This window comes from Schistocerca cancellata, chromosome 6 (genome assembly GCF_023864275.1).
Source record: "Schistocerca cancellata isolate TAMUIC-IGC-003103 chromosome 6, iqSchCanc2.1, whole genome shotgun sequence".
NCBI lineage: Eukaryota > Metazoa > Arthropoda > Insecta > Orthoptera > Acrididae > Schistocerca > Schistocerca cancellata.
Window position 1 is genome coordinate 438,333,550 of NC_064631.1, and position 19,935 is coordinate 438,353,484.

General features: G+C 41.6%; 1 protein-coding gene across 1 annotated transcript in view; it reads right to left on the reverse strand.

The window, feature by feature from the left end:
• LOC126088372 (urocanate hydratase-like) overlaps window positions 1–19,935 on the reverse strand; it is a 398,618-nt gene that overhangs the window by 362,889 nt on the left and 15,794 nt on the right. The window contains exon 2 of the mRNA XM_049906510.1: window positions 11,927–12,057. Coding sequence (XP_049762467.1) covers window positions 11,927–12,057 — 131 coding nt within the window. The remainder of the gene's footprint in view (window positions 1–11,926; window positions 12,058–19,935) is intronic.

The following is a 19,935-nucleotide window of genomic DNA, read 5'->3' on the forward strand; positions in this document are numbered from 1 at the left end:
TGGATTAAAAATCCAGTTGAATACAACTACGATCCCGAAGCTTACTAGAAGTGCTTTCGTATGGGTGCAGGTGTGTGACTGAACACTCTCGGACTCATGTTTTGTTCTGAATCTGTTGCGTTACTCACGAGTGGGATGCAGTGACATCCATCACCTATGACGTAATGCAATTCCATAGTAGTAGGAGAGCAATGTATTTTTATGGGACACGTGGCTCACCCCGTGTAATGGACTGTATATACGTTAAGTTATGAAACGTGCAAGAAGGAATTCGAGTATGCTCAAGGCGGGAGTCGTCCGCCAGTCAGTGCCTGCGTGTGTTCCTACCCGTGTCAGCGACACAATGTGCGTCGACGTTTGCGTCGTTGTGAGATTGTGTGTGTTTATACACAGGCGAAAGAGGAATTATGCTAGAGACGATACGAGCCGCAAATGGCGTAATTCAGTGGTACAAGCGAGTCTGACAAAGGGTGGATCGTTATTGTCTTGGCTGTCGATTGTTATGAGCGTCTGTGGAAAGTGGTGAAACCGTGAGTAGACGACGAAAGTACACTACTGGTCATTAAAATTGCTACACCACGAAGATGACGTGCTACAGACGCGAAATTTAACCGACAGGAAGAAGATGCAGTGATATGCAAATGATTAGCATTTCAGAGCATTCACACAGGGTTGGAGCCGGTGGCGACACCTACATCGTGCTGACATGAGGAAAGTTTCCAACCGATTTCTCATACACAAACAGCAGTGTGTGTGTCCGTTTATATGTGTTTATGCTTGTAAGCATGTCCGTAATGGGTAACAGCAGAGTAATTTGAAAATTACATACATAAAAAATCAATTACCATGACCTGTATAAGGACAGCCCCTATAGAATGCAGAACTGGTCAACGGGCCAATTTTCTTCACGGCATTAATCATCGGATGTAAAGAGAAACCTACACAGCAATTATTTTACAGACCCACCTGATGATGCAGAGAGGAAAGACGACGAAATTTCATATTGAAGAAGGCTACCACGCAAAGTAAATTTTCGACGTAGGATTTCGCTTTCCAGTCTATTTGCCGTATTTTGCGCTCGCGAATCCGAACGCCTTTTGAGTTGTATAACTGCTTGCGGAGGAAACAGGTTGCTACTGTGTCTATAAGCCGGTTGTGTTGCTATGGGGAAAACGATACGCTGCTGCTTTGGCTTCATCCCAGGATTTTTACGTAACGGGCTGCACGATCTGGAGGAGAAGCTTCGAGGTTTCACCGGTTTTGCCACTTGCTATTTAGAGAGCAATAAGACGTTTCGCATTTTGCGGTTTCGCCGGCCTGTGTGGCCGATCGGTTCTAGGCGCTTCAGTATGGAACCACGCGACCGCTACGGTCGCAGGTTCGAATCCTCGGGCATGGATGTGTGTGATGTCCCTAGGTTAGTTAGATTTAAGTAGTTCCAAGTTCTAGGGGACTGATGACCTCATATGTGAAGTCCCATAGTTCTCGGAGCCATTTTTTATTTCGCGGTTTCTTTTATGTGCAACGTGGAGGCAAGTACCACCGGATCTACCAAGTTTTAAATTTCAGGGGTGACCCGTATAGTCAGGTACAGAATTCAGTAATTTTAGAAGTAACCACCAACTACCGTATGAATATCGTGTTGAACGCTAATATGTGGCCTTTTGCGCTGTCCTCTTGTGCATTACAGTTCTGACCTTCCGTCGTGGCTGTTACCGGCGTAGGTGGAACGGCACGGAAGATGCAGAGCATCCGTAGCCTGGAAGGATGGGGTTCAATTTTTGAGCCAGCATAAGTGTGATTCCTGCGTGTGCGTGTGAGTGCGAGAGTGTGCGTATGTGTGTGTGTGTGTGTGTGTGTGTGTGTGTGTGTGTGTGTGTACTTGTGTCCAAATAAGCACATAAGGCTCATTCTCTTTTACTGAAACCATCTTATGTTGTTATTATATCCTTGCCGCCAAAGATAGTTGGCAAAAAGTACCCGTGATAAGCTGTGGCCCGTTATAGTTGATAAAGTGATCATTACATTTTTATTTTATTACTCTAATTAAATTTGTTTCTGTGCAAGTAACTTCACAACAGAAAAACATCCTGTTATATGCAGTCACCAAAACATACAGTACTACTGTGAAGAGAGCTCCACAAAAACAAAAGGTAATTGTGGTAAAAAACGTGATAATTGATAATTATGTTGTTGTTATTCTGCAATGAGCCAAAAAATCTTGTCAGTGACATTTGGGTGACCCCTATATATCACTCATTAAAGCACATCAGTAACGTTCTTATATCCCCGTTGTTTGGAGATCTTCTGCGTAATTTGCAGATATTTCTTCTCGGAAGCAGAATTTTTTGGCTTCGTGAAGATTGGGTTTCCAGAGGCATTCGATGGTCTCGCTTTGCGCAGTTTTTCTATGTTAATTAATGCAGATGCACGAGGATACTACTGTCAGGTTTTAACGTTATTCCCCACTACTTGTAATCTCATAATTTGTCATATTCCAAAACCCCGGAATCCGATTAAGTACTAGTAATCCAGTTAATGAGGTTGTCAAAAATGCCGCAGTTTGTTCCGCAATATACAAAAATTATTTTTTAAATATATAGCGTTGGTGTCCTAAATTCCCCTTTCGTAAAAAAAGGAAAAGAAAAATCATTACATTTCTTCCCGTTTTTCCGCCTTCTAAGTTATCCTCTTGCTTCTTTGATCTTTGAGAGGCACCATTTGGCAAAAAAGGTTTTGATAGAGCCAATTGTCTGGTAGGAGAAGAGCCAACAGCATCTAGTAAAGGGAAATCGAGCATGGGTAATGATGAGACTATTGACACAGTAAATCGAGAAAAATTAAAAGTATAGAAAACGAGGAATATACATCAGTCCCAATTTTGGTGGTAAAAAATTAAAGAAAGTGAAGGAACTCAAGCAAATACAAGACTTGGGAACGCGTATAGCTCATAACCCACCCAGAGTATAGGTTCAAGTCAGGTCTAAGGTTTTGCTGGGAAAAATGCCGAGCTTAAAAATATCTTCTCTGTGATATAAGTTTTAGAATGACTAGAACATCGGGTAAAAAGTTAGCACATTTCAAGCTGTATGTGGAAACATTCAAAGAAATTTTAGTAATTAAGTTAGGAAAGAAACGAAAGTGACATTTTATACAGTAATGACTTTACCCACGTCACTTGAGGGCAACAAAGCCTGGGTGCCGAATCAAAAGCAACTGAGTAAAGTACAATCGGCAGAAATTAGATTTTTAAGGCGTGTTAAAAGTTGCACGAGAAAGGCTTGGACAGGAAATGAAGATATCATGGAAGAATTGAATATAGAATCGGGATGCACTACAATTTTTAATAACAGACGGAACTGGACTGATCACATACAAAGAATGACCCAAGGCAGCGTTGAGGGAAAGAAGAGATTATGGCCGGCGCAAGACACACTAGAGACAACAGTGAAGCTGAAACGGGCAAAAACGCCTAATCCATGATGTGTAGCAGGAGAAGAAGACCTTTGCGTACATATTAAACACTACCATAACATAAATACACCGATGAGCGAAAACATTATGATCACTGCCAAAGGCTAGACAGAAAGCCTCCTGGTCGAGTTACGGGCACGTGACGTGCAAGGAAGTATACAGTCGGAACACAGGCGAAAGAGGAATTATGCTAGAGACGATACGAGCCGCAAATGGTGTAATTCAGTGGTACAAGCGAGTCTGACAAAGGGTGGATCGTTATTGTCTTGGCTGTCGATTGTTATGAGCGTCTGTGGAAAGTGGTGAAACCGTGAGTAGACGACGAAAGTACACTACTGGTCATTAAAATTGCTACACCACGAAGATGACGTGCTACAAACGCGAAATTTAACCGACAGGAAGAAGATGCAGTGATATGCAAATGATTAGCTTTTCAGAGCATTCACACAACGTTGGAGCCGGTGGCGACACCTACATCGTGCTGACATGAGGAAAGTTTCCAACCGATTTCTCATACACAAACAGCAGTTGACCGGCGTTGCCTGGCGAAACGTTGTTGTGATGCCTCGTGTAAGGGGGAGAAATGCGTACCATCACGTTTCCGACTTTGATAAAGGTCGGATTGTAGCCTATCGCGATTGCGATTTATCGTATCGCGACATTGCTGCTCGCGTTGGTAAAGATCCAATGACTGTTAGCAGCATATGGAATCGGTGGGTTCAAGAGGGTAACACGGAACGCCGTGCTGGATCCCAACGGCCTCGTATCACTAACAGTCGAGATGACAGGCATCTTATCCGCGTGGCTGTAACGGATCGTGCAGCCACGTCTCGATCCCTGAGTCAACAGATGGGGACGTTTGCAAGACAACAACCATCTGCACTGACAGTTCGACGTCGTTTGCAGCAGCATGGACTATCAGCTCGGAGACCATGGCTGCGGTTACCCTTGACGCTGCATCACAGAGAGGAGCGCCTGAGATGGTGTACTCAACGACGAACCTGGGTGCACGAATGGGAAAACGCCATTTTTTTCGGATGAATCCAGGTTATGTTTACAGCATCATGATGGTCGCATCCCTGTTTGGCGACATCGCGGTGAACGCACATGGGAAGCGTGTATTCGTCATAGCCATACTGGCGTATCACCCGGCGTGTTGGTATGGGGTGCCATTGGTTACATGAGAGGTGTGGTAGTAACTGAAGGCGCCATGAGAGCTGTGGACGGCCTGAACGTTATAGCGGGTCACCTGTATCCCTTCTTGGCTCATATATTCCCCGAAGGAGGTAACGTCTTCCAACAGGATAACTATCCGTGCCACAAGGCCAGAATTGTGCTGTATTCATGTGAATAGTATGATAATGAACTCAGGCTGATGTGTTGGCCGTCAGATTCGCCTGATCTGAATCCGATGGAGAACATCTAGGACGTACTGGAGCCAATTCGTAATCTATAGGAACTGCGTGACCTGGGCATTTGAAATCTGTAGTCACACATCTCCAGAAACCTACCAAGGACTTGTCAAATCCATATCACGTGGAATCGCTGCTGTATTGCCTTCCAAAAGTGGACCAATTTTAGCTCATCGGGGTATACTGCAAAGACAAAATCCTTGCCAGAAACATGTAAGGATACCTCTCTGATTACGTGTCTGAACCTTAAGGCACTTCTATTACATGACGATACGTTACTGCAGAATATTCGAGGAAAAAGAGTATAGGAAAGAAATACCTCGATGGTGTTATACTGTGACGGCCACAGTTACCTAACTTGCCAGTGGGAGCAGCGACATAAGCAAAGGGTTTTGGGGGAATACGGTGAAATACACAGCGCAGGCTGTTGGACTGTCGTGAGCAAAAGTTTTGAAGGAATTACTGGCAGTGTGTTGTACAGAAAATACACTCTAAGACGAAGGAAAATAACTCAACATCAATAATTTTACCGAATGGGGCAGACGGTAGATGTGATGTATATGTAAAGGCAAACTAATGACTATAATTTCAGAAAACTTCGACGATTTATTCAAGAGAAAGATATTCACAAATTGAGCACGTCAACAAAGCGTTGGTGCACCATTGGCTCTTATACAAGCAGTTAGTCGTCTTGGCACTGATTAATAGACTTGCAGGATTTCCTCCTGAGGGATATCGTTCCAATTTCAGTCCTATTGGTGAGTTAGATAGTCAAAATCCCGTGCTGATTCGAGAGCCCTTCCAGTTATGTTCCAAACTTTCTCAATTGGATAAAGATTCGGCTGGCGTGCAGGTCAAAGTAGGGTTTGGCACGTATGAAGACAAGTAGCAAAAATTCTCGCCGTGTGCGGACGGACATTATCTTGTGAAATGTAAACCCATGAAGAGCAACAAAACGGGGCATAGAATGTCGTCTACCTACCGCTATGCTATAAAGGTGCCGGGTATTACAACCAAAGTGGTCCTGCTAAGAAGAAAGAAAAGAAAATGGCATCCAAGAACACCACTCCTGGTCATCGGACCGTATGGCGGGTGACGTTGAGGTTGGTATCTCAACGCTGGACGTGGCATCTCCAGACACGTATTCGGCCTGAAATATCATTGACTGGAGTAGAATTTTTTCCACTGTCGAGTCCCGCTTCGAACTGAGCCCCGATGACCTGCAGAGACGTGGCTGGAGATGCACCGGGCTACGGTGGGGTACCAACCTGACTGTCGGCCGCCATACTGCCTGACAACCAGGAGTGATGGTCTGGCGTGCCATTTATTTTCCTAGCAAGTCCCCTTTGGATGTCATCCGCGGCGCTCTTGCAGCACAGCGGTACGTCGACGATATTTTGCGCTACGTTTTGTCGCCCTTCATGGCAAGCCATACTGGTCTTACATTTCAACAAGATAATACCCGCCAACACAAGGCGAGAGTTTCTAATGCTTGTCTTCGCGCTTGCCAAACCTTAACTTGTCCAACAAGGTAGCCTGGTCTCACCCCAACTGAGAATGTCCGGAGTTTATGGGCTGAGCCCTCCAAGTACCCCGAGAATTTGCAACCTAACGCGCCTATTGTAGAGAAATTGGCACGATATTTCTCAGAGGACATCCTACAACCTCGTCAATGAGTTAAAACGGAATAAATAATTGTAACAAGGGCTAGATATGCAACAATACGTTATTGAATTGTTCAATTTGTGAAGCTCTTTCTCTTGAATAAATCATCCAGTTTTACTGAAACTGTAATCATTTGTCTGTCATGTTAACCCTTTCGGTCACGGCGTCCTCATATAAGGACGTACTAAATAAGTGCTTAGTATATTAAAATTCGTTAAATATAACCATTTGTGATTGTTGTCCTCATATTGTCACAAGCAGAGAGTTTATTTGAGAACAGTGTCGATCTGTAGTACCACAAAACAAAACAATGTGCACAGTCACATGAACGTTCCCAGTAGCCTTTGTGCTCCCATCAGCCGGTTAATATATTCCGAGTTAGGTAAAAACAATTATTTGTCCGTAGAAAGGTGCATTCTTGAAGGTATTTGAAGGTAAGTGACATATTGATAACTTTATTCTTCTCTCCAGATGAGGACATTGTGATTGAAAGGTTGTAATATCATAGAAATTTAGGACATTATTTCGCTGTCTTTTCAGTCATCTTACGGTGATTTCACAATGCCCCAAGATAGACGAACGCCACTTACACAAGAAGAAGTTATAGAGCTTGTTAATTCATTTGAAATTGACGATCTATACGAAGATCCTAGCGATTATTTTGAACAAGAGGACAATGATGGAGGTAATGTTAGACGTTTTATATCATACGGTATATTGTAAGCTGAGTAGCCTAAACGTAAAGCCCGCTAACTGCACGGTAAGTGACACTGAGATAATCACGAAATACTCGTCCCATTCAAACAACAATGCATTGGCAGCTAGAATGTTATTGTTGCGTACGAACTTTTTGCAGCACAGCTAAACTAAAGCTGAATAAGGAAAATATCCGTTCTAATCGTAACATATTGAAAAGTGGCTTTGAATGTCCAGATTGGATGCTTTGCATCCGGGCACGGCAGGGCGATAGCCACGTCTATTGGACAATTCGCAGGCTTTGACCCAAAGACAACATGTAGGTAGCTGCTTTTGAAACCGAACACGATTTTCGACGGTTTATAGCCGGTTTTACAACCTGAAACATATTCCATCATGTAGGTGGTGAAAAAATTTATACGGCCGTGTGCCCACCTCGAAATCGACATAAAATGAATTTAGCGGCTTTTTCATCTGGGCTGCTCAGATGTACGTTTTTTATGAGTTTTTCTTTTTGTAATAGCATTTTTTATTTTAGGTTCTGGAGATTCCCTTATCATCGGAGCGCAAAACAATGATGACAATGAACAAGTTCATCCTGAAATAGATATTGTGCTTGAAACTGATGCGATGGACGTTGCTCACCTAGAGTGGCATCATAATTTTGGACAATGAACACATAAAAAAGATACATGGTAGAGGAAAAGAGGACTCACCTATATATCTCCTTTTACCAAAAGATACAAATATTACTCTGAGCCACTGGATGAAATTGAGATTCCCTTGTTCTTGTGCAGAAATGTGCGGAATGCACCAATATTTATGCACTTTACAGAAGTGTAGGTAATTTTGCTCATAAAACAGAAAAAGAAATAGTTTCACTTATAGGAATTCGCATTCTGATGGGAAATTTGAAATACCCCAGGATAAGATGTTACTGGGAGCCACAGCTACGTATTTCCCAAATGGCAGACACTAGGTCAGTTAACCAGTTCCAAAAATTGAGACAGAGCTTCCACTGTGTTGACGTAACAAGTGATCGGTTGTGGAAAATCAGACCAATACCCAATTCCATAAGAGAACAGTTGCTGAATTTACCAATAAAAGAAAGTCTTAGTGTCGATAAGCAAAGGTGCCTTTTAAGGGATCACTGAATGTAAAATAGTATGTGAAGGGCAAACCGAAACCATGGGGAATAAAAATATTTCCACTCTGTAGAACAAGCGGTCAAATGTTTGATTTTATAATACGAAGGATATTCGGAAAGTAAGATCTGATCGGTCAAGAAATGGAAGCCACTGTGAAAATCTAATAAAGCTTTGCACATATATGTTCGACATTGTCTCTAGTACGCCTGTCGGTTACATCACTTTGCTCTTTTCAGTTCTGAGCGCATGGTGAGCACATAAAGATGCCTAGAAAATAGTGTCTCCCGCCAAGTATGAGGTCCTGGTGAGAGATTTTGCCTGATGTTATGCAGCACGCATTACAAAACTGTCATACGTTTCCTACTTCGTGACAATTCTTGGTCACAATCTGCAGGGGCAATGAAAATGTTCCTGCAGAGTTTTCGAAGGGGAAATGCTTGATCACCCGCACTACAGCCCGTAATTGGCTCCCTCTGTGTTTCATCTCTGCTCACATTAAGTACTGGCTATGAAGACAACATTCTCGCACAGACAACGAGCTATAGAGGAGCGTGGAGAATTGTCGGGAAGCATAGGCGGCTGCTTTCTATGGCGAGGGTATTGAAAAGTTGGTACAACGCTACGACAGATGTCTAATTCAGAGTGGTGACTATGTAGAGCAGTGGCTGGAAGCTGTACCTAACTGTTGCAGCTAAAATATTTCTGATTTTCAAAGTGGTTTCCATTTCGCGATCGGTCGGAACTTACTTTCTGAATAGCCCTAGTATATCAAGGCTCGACGGCAGAGCTTATCCAGCAGTGTTTCGATTTTTTGGTCTTGGTGCACCAGTTGTTGTGAAATCAGCAGAAGGAATCAATGAAACAAATGTTCTTCGCATTTTCGATAATTACACTACTGGCCATTAAAATTGCTACACCTAGAAGAAATGCCGATGATAAACGGGTATTCATTGGACAAATATATTACACTAGAAATGACATTTGATTACATTTTCACGCAGTTTGGGTGCATAGATCCTGAGAAATCAGTACCCAGAACAACCACCTGTGGCCGTAATAACGGCCTTGATACGCCTGGCCATTGAGTCAAACAGAACTTGGATGGCGTGTACAGGTACAGCTGCCCATGCAGCTTCAACACGATACCACAGTTCATCAAGAGTAGTGACTGCTGTATTGTGATGAGCCAGTTGCTCGGCCACCATTGACCAGACGTTTTCGATTGGGGAGAGATCTGGAGAATGTGCTGGCCACGGCTGCAGTTGAACATTTTCTGTATCCAGAATGGCCCGTACAGGACCTGCAACATGCGGTCGTGCATTATCCTCCTGAAATGTAGGGTTTCACAGGGATCGAATGAATAGTAGAGCCAGGCGTCGTAACTCATCTGAAATGTAACGTCCACTGTTCAAAGTGCCGTCAATGCGAAAAAGAGCTGACCGAGACGTGTAACCAATGGCACCTCATACCATCACGCCAGGTGATACGCCAGTATGGCGATGACGAATACACGCTTGCAATGTGCGTTCACCGCGATGTCGCGAAACACGGATGCGACCGTCTGATGTTGTAAACAGAACCTGGATTCATCCAAAGAAATGACGTTTTGCCATTTCTGCACCCAGGTTCGTCGTTGAGTACACCATCTCAGGCGCTCCTCTCTGTGATGCAGCGTCAAGGGTAACTGCAGCCATGGTCTACGAGCTGATAGTCAATGCTGCTGCAAACGTTGTCGAACCATTCGTGCAGATGGTTGTTGTCTTGCAAACGTCAGGGATCGAGACTTGGCTGCACGATCCGTTTGAGCCATGCGGATAAGATGCCTGTCATCTCGACAGCTAGGGATACGAGGGCGTTGGGATCCAGCACGGCGTTCCGTATTACCCTCCTGAACCCACCGATTCCATATTCTGCTAACAGTCATTGGATCTCGACCAACGCGACCAGCAATGTCGCTATACCATAAAGCGCAATCGCGATAGGCTACAATCCGACCTTTACCAAAGTCGGAAACTTGATGGAACGCATTTCTTCTCCTTACACGAGGCAGCATAACAACGTTTCAGCATGCAACGCCGGTCAATTGCTGTTCGTGTATGAGAAATCGGTTGGAAACTTTGCTCATGTCAGCACGTTGTACGTGTCGCCACCGGCGCCAACCTTGTGTGAATGCTCTGAAAAGCTAATCATTTGCAGATCACAACATCTTCTTCCTGTCGGTTAAATTTCGCGTCTGTATCACGTCATCTTCGTGGTGTAGCAATTTTAGTGGCCAGTAGTGTATTTCTCAAGTTATAGCCTCCTCCAGTACCTGAGAAATAAGAATATTTACACAGTATGTACAGCGAGCCGAAATCGCTTCAAGAACCCACCATTTTCGAGTGACAAAGACATGAAGAAATGTGGTAGAGGCTCTGTTGAGGAACTGATAAATGAAGGTATAGAAGTCATAGTAACAAAACGGTATGAGAATAAGCCAGTGGCAATGGCATAGAATTCTGTGGGAACTGGAAACAAAGATGTGTGTAAAATAAGGAATAAAACCGAAAATAAATATGTTAAAATCGACCCGCCAGCAGTTATTCAAGTTTGCAATCAACAGATGGGAGGGGTCGACAAGATCGATTTTCTGATCACAATTTATCGCACATTCATCAGATCGAGAAAGTGGACACTTCGCATATTGGCTTATGCATGTGATATTGCATATGTAAAGGCATGGATTGAGTACAACGAAAACGCATCGGAATTAGGTGTTCCTAAAAATAAGACCCTTGATTAGCTTCACTTTACGACAAGTATGGCCAAAGTACTGACAAACATAGATAAGCCAGCTGCCAGGAAAAGGGGTTGTCCCATTAGTGAGAATCCAGTGCCATCTCCAAGTACTTCGAAACGAGAAAATGCGGAAGTTCGTCCGGAAGCTGATGTTCGTTTGGACAACGTTCAGCATCTTCCAGTGGTCAGTGACAAGAAAAACCATCTGATAGGTGCAAGAAACCTGGTTGCAAAGGCAAAACCAAATTTTACTGTGTAAAATGTAACATTCACTTATGTCTGGTTAGAAAAATTGTTTCTTTGATTATCATTTTTTGCAAGTTAAAACCATAATTAATGTATATAATCATTAAGTAAGCATTGTGTAATTTATATTTTTGGTAAAATAAACGCAAATAAAATATTTTGACTTTTAGACTTATGCTGCACCCACTTTAACACAATGTCCTCATTTGGGGACGTGTTGTAAACACCCCCCCCCCCACCCGACCCCCTTGGGGGCCCTTGGGATATTTTATACATCTGAAAAATCACAATTTAATTCGAAGAACTGAATAGTAAAGCCACGGTTCTTTTTTTTTCAGGAAAAAAACAATTCGTTACTGAAAGGGTTAAGCACGTCTATCGATTTCCTTCCCATCCGTCAATCCCTTCGTGGTGTGTCTTTTTTTTTGCCTCGGAGTATGCTATTGTCTCAATAACAGTAATTACACCATTATGTAGAGTGAACCGAGTCTGGGTTAGCTTACTTACCTGATAGGGAACTTGGGCATTAGGCGGTACATGTAGATGTGTCCGTACTCGTCCAGCTCCTGGGCGAAGTCTGGGGCCAGTCTGGAGTGGAACTCCAGCGGAAAATAGCGCAGCGCGTTCTTCACCGCCAGCTGCAACAGACGGCCATGCGATGGCTCTCAGAGCTTTTTTTGGTTTAATGGGGCTGGCGGCATAGTCACCATGGGCTTGCAATTGTCAGATGTCAGCCTCGTTATCACTACAGTATACTGTCCTCTATAAGTGCTATCAAAAAGCACGCAGTAGCTTTTCCTCATGTCACTCACTGTTAAAAAATAAATTATAGTTACAGTAGCTGTACTGGCTTAACCTACACAGTAACTACATATTCGCAGACAGTGCTAGAAGGAATGGTACATAATTATTTGTCAACTGGATGGACAGAGTGATAACTCCACCATAACTAAGAAGAAGAAGACGAGGAAGAAGGGAAGAAAGGAAGAAAAAGAAGGAGAAAAGGAGGTTGCAAAAATAGTCGGTTAAAACTAACATCTTCGAAAGTGTCGAGCTTTCGCTCACATGATGGAACAAACCGCAGATACATCACAACACAAAACCCATGTTTCATAATGTTATTTGTCGTTGTAATGTCACTAAGCACAATTTTTGTAAAGTTATTAATAATAAATTTCAGTAGAAAAAGGTTCATAGCACTCTCCGCTATAGATAATTTAAATAAATTTTACAATGAAATGAATACCCTTAGCTGCACACAGGCGTTGATATAAGTCTACGGGGACAGTTGAAAATGTGTGCCCTGACCGGGAGTCGTGTGAAGTTAGCACCCTTTTTTTCAGAAATGTATATTTTTTTCAGAGTTCTTGATAGATATGAAATAGTTCTAGAGTTCTTTGTACAAAATTTCAATAGTTCTGCAGAATTTAGCGAAGAAAACAACAATACCCGAAAAAATTTTCGTATCGAAAACATTCTTTGTCAATTTCCGCAAAATGTAAATAAGTACGACAGTTCTGAGCACAGTTCTGAATAGAGCTCCAAGAGTTCTATCGAAAATCCCAGTAACATTTTTTTGTGCAGCTAATAGTTTACGAGATAATTGCAATTTAAGGAGAAAATCTTTTCACTTACTGTGAAGTTCGCACCCTTTTTTTCAGAAATGTATATTTTTTTCAGAGTTCTTGATAGATATGAAATAGTTCTAGAGTTCTTTGTACAAAATTTCAATAGTTCTGCAGAATTTAGCGAAGAAAACAAAAATACTCGAAAAAATTTTCGTATCGAAAACATTCTTTGTCAATTTCCGCAAAATGTAAATAAGTACGACAGTTCTGAGCACAGTTCTGAATAGAGCTCCAAGAGTTCTATCGAAAATCCCAGTAACATTTTTTTGTGCAGCTAATAATTTACGAGATAATTGCAATTTAAGGAGAAAATCTTTTCACTTACTGTGAAGTTGGCACCCTTTTTTTCAGAAACGTATATTTTTTCAGAGTTCTTGACAGATATGCCATAGTTCTAGAGTTCTTTGTACAAAATTTCAATAGTTCTGAAGAATTTAGCGAAGAAAACAACAATATTCGAAAACATTTTCGTATCGAAAACATTCATTGTCAATTTTCGTAAAAATTAAACTCGTACAACTGTTCTGAGGACGGTTCTGTACAGAACCCCAAGAGCTCTATCGAAAATCCCAATAACATTTTTCTATGGCTATAATAGTTTATGAGATAAATTGATTTATGTGGGACACACTTTCTCTACAGAAAATATAAATATATTCGTACAACAGTTCTGATGACAGTTCTGGACACCACGTGAAGAGTTCTATCGAAAATCCTGGTAGTATTTTTTTGTGCAGGTAATAGTTTAAGAGGAAATTGCAACATAATTAAGAACTCTATAAGAGCTCCCACTGTGAAGCTGGCACCTTTTTTACAGAAATATATATTTTTCTCAGAGTTCTTGATAGATAAGCCATAGTTCTAGAGTTCTTTGTACAAAATTTCAATAGTTCTTCAGAATTTAGCGAAGAAAACAACAGCACTCGTAAAAATTGTGGTATCGAAACGATTTTTTGTCGATTTTTGCAAAAAGTAAATTCGTACAACAGTTCTGAGGACAGTTCTCAACAGAGCCCCAATAGTTCTATCGAAAATACACATAACATTTTTTTGTGCAGCTAATAGTTTGCGAGATAATTGCAATTTAAGGAGAAAGTCTTTTCACTTACTGTGAAGTTGGCACCCTTTTTTTCAGAAATGTATATTTTTTTCAGAGTTCTTGATAAATATGCCATAGCTCTAGAGTTCTTTGTACAAAATTTCAATAGTTCTGCAGAATTTAGCGAAGAAAACAACAATGTATAACATAGCTGATTCAGGACCCCTTTCCTTCTGGTACAATTTTTACTGTTGCCACAATAAAACACTTGTGCATAGATTCCAACCGTATTGATCATTACAAAAATATAACCAGTGACCAACGGTGCACATTTCTTGCAGCGTTGTACAAAGCATTCAGCTTATCCGCTGTGAAAATACCACACTTAACGCTATTGTAAAATTTACGATGGATGGCTTCCGTTTATCTACAGTGTCAGCATCTATCGAATTATCTTCATGCAAAAGTGATGCCAGGATCACACACTTTCCCTTTTTAGGTACGAAGGAAATTAGAGTTCAGTCTTGTGGAAGCCAAAAAGGGAACTGTGGGCAGCCCTTCTTTTACTGGTAGCAAACTCTAGAGAAATCTCACGCTTGTTTTTCTTCATCGTGCCAACAAAAGAAAAATTCTCCCTTCATAGCTCTATTATCAGTCCAATACTAGTATACCAGTTGTCCGCTTTCGCATTTCGACCTGACTGATGTATACAGGGTGTTTCAAAAATGACCGGTATATTTGAAACGGCAATAAAAACTAAACGATCAGCGATAGAAATACACCGTTTGTTGCAATATGCTTGGGACAACAGTACATTTTCAGGCGGACAAACGTTCGAAATTACAGTAGTTACAATTTTCAACAACAGATGGCGCTGCAAGTGATGTGAAAGATATAGAAGACAACGTAGTCTGTGGGTGCGCCATTCTGTACGTCGTCTTTCTGCTGTAAGCGTGTGCTGTTCACAACGTGCAAGTGTGCTGTAGACAACATGGTTTATTCCTTAGAACAGAGGATTTTTCTGGTGTTGGAATTCCACCGCCTAGAACACAGTGTTGTTGCAACAAGACGAAGTTTTCAACGGAGGTTTAATGTAACCAAAGGACCGAAAAGCGATACAATAAAGGATCTGTTTGCAAAATTTCAACGGACTGGGAACGTGAAGGATGAACGTGCTGGAAAGGTAGGGCGACCATGTACGGCAACCACAGAGGGCAACGCGCAGCTAGTGCAGCAGGTGATCCAACAGCGGCCTCGGGTTTCCGTTCGCCGTGTTGCAGCTGCCGTCCAAATGACGCCAACGTCCACGTATCGTCTCATGCGCCAGAGTTTACACCTCTATCCATACAAAATTCAAACACGGCAACCCCTCAGCGCTGCTACCATTGCTGCACGAGAGACATTCGCTAACGATATAGTGCACAGGATTGATGACGGCGATGTGCATGTGGGCAGCATTTGGTTTACTGACGAAGCTTATTTTTACCTGGACGGCTTCGTCAATGAACAGAACTGGCGCATATGGGGAACCGAAAAGCCCCATGTTGCAGTCCCATCGTCCCTGCATCCTCAAAAAGTACTGGTCTGGGCCGCCATTTCTTCCAAAGGAATCATTGGCCCATTTTTCAGATCCGAAACGATTACTGCATCACGCTATCTGGACATTCTTCGTGAATTTGTGGCGGTACAAACTGCCTTAGACGACACTGCGAACACCTCGTGGTTTATGCAAGATGGTGCCCGGCCACATCGCACGGCCGACGTCTTTAATTTCCTGAATGAATATTTCGATGATCGTGTGATTGCTTTGGGCTATCCGAAACATACAGGAGGCGGCGTGGATTGGCCTCCCTATTCGCCAGACATGAACCCCTGTGACTTCTTTCTGTGGGGACACTTGAAAGACCAGGTGTACTGCCAGAATCCAGAAACAATTGAACAGCTGAAGCAGTACATCTCATCTGCATGTGAAGCCATTCTGCCAGACACGTTGTCAAAGGTTTCGGGTAATTTCATTCAGAGACTACGCCATATTACTGCTACGCATGGTGGATATGTGGAAAATATCGTACTATAGAGTTTCCCAGACCGCAGCGCCATCTGTTGTTGAAAATTGTAACTACTGTAATTTCGAAAGTTTGTCTGCCTGAAAATGTACTGTTCTCCCAAGCATATTGCAACAAACGGTGTATTTCTATCGCTGCTCGTTTAGTTTTTATTGCTGTTTCAAATATACCGGTCATTTTTGAAACACCCTGTATGTTACACAGTCACAGAACAACATCAAAATGTTTATTGCTCAGTTGGTAAATCCTTCTGGTTACAACACAGTGTATGTTTCCAAATTGTACAGATAAAATACTTAAGAATCCACAAAATCATAGATTTTAAATCCATATTTGTTTGTTTTGATAGGTACATATTGGTGAAAACTGCACCTTCCTCAGAATCCTTCCAGCTTCTTGTCTACTGTAACATTTTCTCCGAGGGTATAAGATTTCTGGTTGTTGCGTACAAACACAGTAAATATTTCCTGAATTGCTGTTAGCTTGTCTACTTGTCTCCTTTCATCACGAATAGCGCGACTGTAAAATCTAAGGCACTCCACAATAAACTTGAAAAGTTCATTTGCGAGGTGAAATTTTTCAGTTCCAGCCACATCAATTCCACAGAGATCTTCCAGGCTTTATCTGTTACTTTTGTTAACAACAATTAAAAACAAGAGACTGAAAGGCTTTCAATTCAATAACATCTATTGATTTTACCGCTCTCTCACGCTGAAATAAAGCTTTGACGCTCTCAAAATGCTGAATGGAATACAAAACTACAATAGACAAATGTCGTCATCTATGAGGCAATTATAGCATCACAAAGGCTGCATTGGCTGCGCCTACTGTCCAGGTAAATTTCTAATAATATTATCCTCTTCGAACAATATGCTTTGGATTTCTTCAACATGATCTTAAAATAATAAAATTCTTATAACATAACGCAACCAGGCGCAGAGTATTAATTTGATATCTGACGTTCAGACAGCGGACACTGACGATTAAACAGTTCAAACAGTATTTAAGTGCATTTTACATTATGGATTAGCTTTGTACTACTTACTACATTGATAAACAAATAAATTAATTGCTGAAATGAAATACGAAAGGGCACAGTGGATAAAAACGAGCAATCGGCTCATATCTCATCAAGAGAGCATTAGCGTCGATACTGAATCATACAACAATGAAAGGCATACACAGAAAGGAAGCTATAACGTGAAGGCGCCAGTGCTGCCAATTGTTGACAAATAATTTACAGAATCACACAACAATGAAAGGCATACGGAAAAGGGAAGCTATTAACGAGAAGGCGCCAATACTGCAAATTGTTGAAAAGTAATTTACAGAAAATTTCGACATGTATCAATCTGAATAGCTGCGCCCGATGGAAGGATAATAAAAACTATGATACGTCCCTGAGACCTCTCAAGACCAAAAAATCATAAACAAAGCACAGCAACAATGCAAAAGTCGTGGCACTACATCTGGAAACAATGAACACGTGAACTGCGTCTTTTAAACAATCGACAAATGACGTCAGCGTAGCAGTTACAATAGAGGTAGCATGAAAGCTTCTCGCAGTAGCATCAAAGCTAATGACAACAACAGCTGCACTTTTTGGGTGGCGCGCGCGCCGCGTCGTGTGAAGGCGCCCGCCAGCGCTGCATTTCACTCTTTGATCTGCCCCTAATGACTATACGTAACAATACTACTCACTCTCGTGCGAATTATCATTATGCTCGTTCAGTCAGAGCTCTTGTGCAGTCGGTGCCTGTTGTGCAGTCGGTGCTGTTGGGTAAGTGATATTTATAACCGTAATACCCATAAAAATGTACAATTTACCAGAATTGAAACGTCTTCTCAGCATGGAGTAATTTAAAGTAATCGATGATAGAGGCATTCAATTCACTCCGTCTCATCCGGTCTTCCAAAAACTGTCCAATGCCATGGCCGACATCGGCTTGAAAATGTCTTCAAAGCATATTTACACAACAATTAAAGAAGATCGCCATGGCCTGCTTACTTTTGTTAGAAACACCTTCAGGCTGGTATGTTTCGTTGAAGAAAAAGACGACGACAGCAAAGATGATTCGTGGAATGTTTTTGGTTCTTCGTGCAACAAGGACATGACAAAGCAATTTGACTTACTACTGTCAGCAGAAAAATGGTCTTCCATAAAACCAACAAAGAGGAAACTTTGAAAGCCTTCAAGACTGGAAATAGGGAAATGGACCGATTTGATGGCTGATAAAATTTATGAACATCACAAAATTCCATGTGCCTTTTCTTTCAAATATGCGAAAGTGTGTGAAAGTTCAAAGTACTTCTTGCAGATCAAAGGAAGATGTACAGAATGCGGAGCCACTTTCGAAGGGATTACTCTGAAGAAGCGAAAAAAAGGACAACGATATTATTCTGAACTGCAGACTTTCATACTTTTCAGATGATAGTAATCACCTGAAAAGAAGACAACTTCGTGGCACGAGAAGACAACAGGTAGCTGCTAAACTGGTTGTTTACAGGATGCCTGCAACTCTTTGGCGAAATGATGAAGCAAAAAATATGTCTTTCGGAGACATGATTCCTCCAAATTTACTAAATGCTGATGTCTTGAGAAAGGCTACAGAACACGAAAGGGACAAACGATTTGGTATAACAATGAGTAAGCCTTTTGAAAACCTCTAAATCGCAAAGCATACAACCCATCGGGACGAAATTCACGCAGTCGGATTGGACCCATTCTTCTGTATATATTGGCTGAAAGATCAGTCAGTTGCACAAATATTGTCATCAAATCAATAGCAGTGTATACGATTCAATAGATGCTACAGGTGGCGTTGTATTTCGAGTTATTTCACGATTTGGGGATCTGTCAAACAGGGCTGACTGTGTGTAAATTAAGTCAAAGTACATATGCCTGTACCAGTACATGTGCATCCGCGAAGTAAACATCACTAGTAAAGATCCAAATATCGTCAATCGATCATCAATCAGTTGCCCAACTTATCAGATGATATCCTCTAGGCATGACGCATAATTCTTGTCATTTTTCTTTATGGAAATCGTCAGATCTGGAGCTCCCATACGAAAAACTGATTTTGGTAAGGCTTTTTTGGTTGCCATTTCTAGAACAATAGCCAATTGCTCGGACTTAACAGATTATTTGAATAGGTGTTATAGTCATATTGTTTTGCATGAAAGAGTAATTCTACCCTCGTGTTGTTTGAGAATAGATTTAAACCATTTTATGGTCATGATTTCGAGGTGGAAATGCTTCTCAAGAAGTAAATCACAAGTCAAACAACTTTATCTTCGATTTTTGGCCGATATTTGCATGATGATACATTTTCGTGGTATTGAAAGTGCTTTGCGCTCACTTTTGGTTGTTGCGTTGAGTGAACGTCTTGGTATTGATGAGTGCGGTCAAGAATATTCATCAATGGAACATCAGCGCCATCTTGATATCACTATCAGAGGTGGTCCACGTCATTCATATATTGACGAAAAGAAAGATGATGACAAGAAAACTGATTATGTTGAAAACAATGATGACTGTCTTTTGGAATCAATTTTGAACTCTAAGGAATCTACTGCAAACTCGTGGGTTGATAAGGCAAAACGTATCTACAATGAAGCTGAAGTCATCACGAATCAGACTAATGATGACAATCTCTTTGATGTGAATCAGTACAACATTCCTAATGCTGCAGAGATGCTAAAAGAGTTGATGAACTATATACGACTGTGGACAGCTGTGATGTATCCTTCTTCCTGTATTCCTTTATCTATTCGTTCATC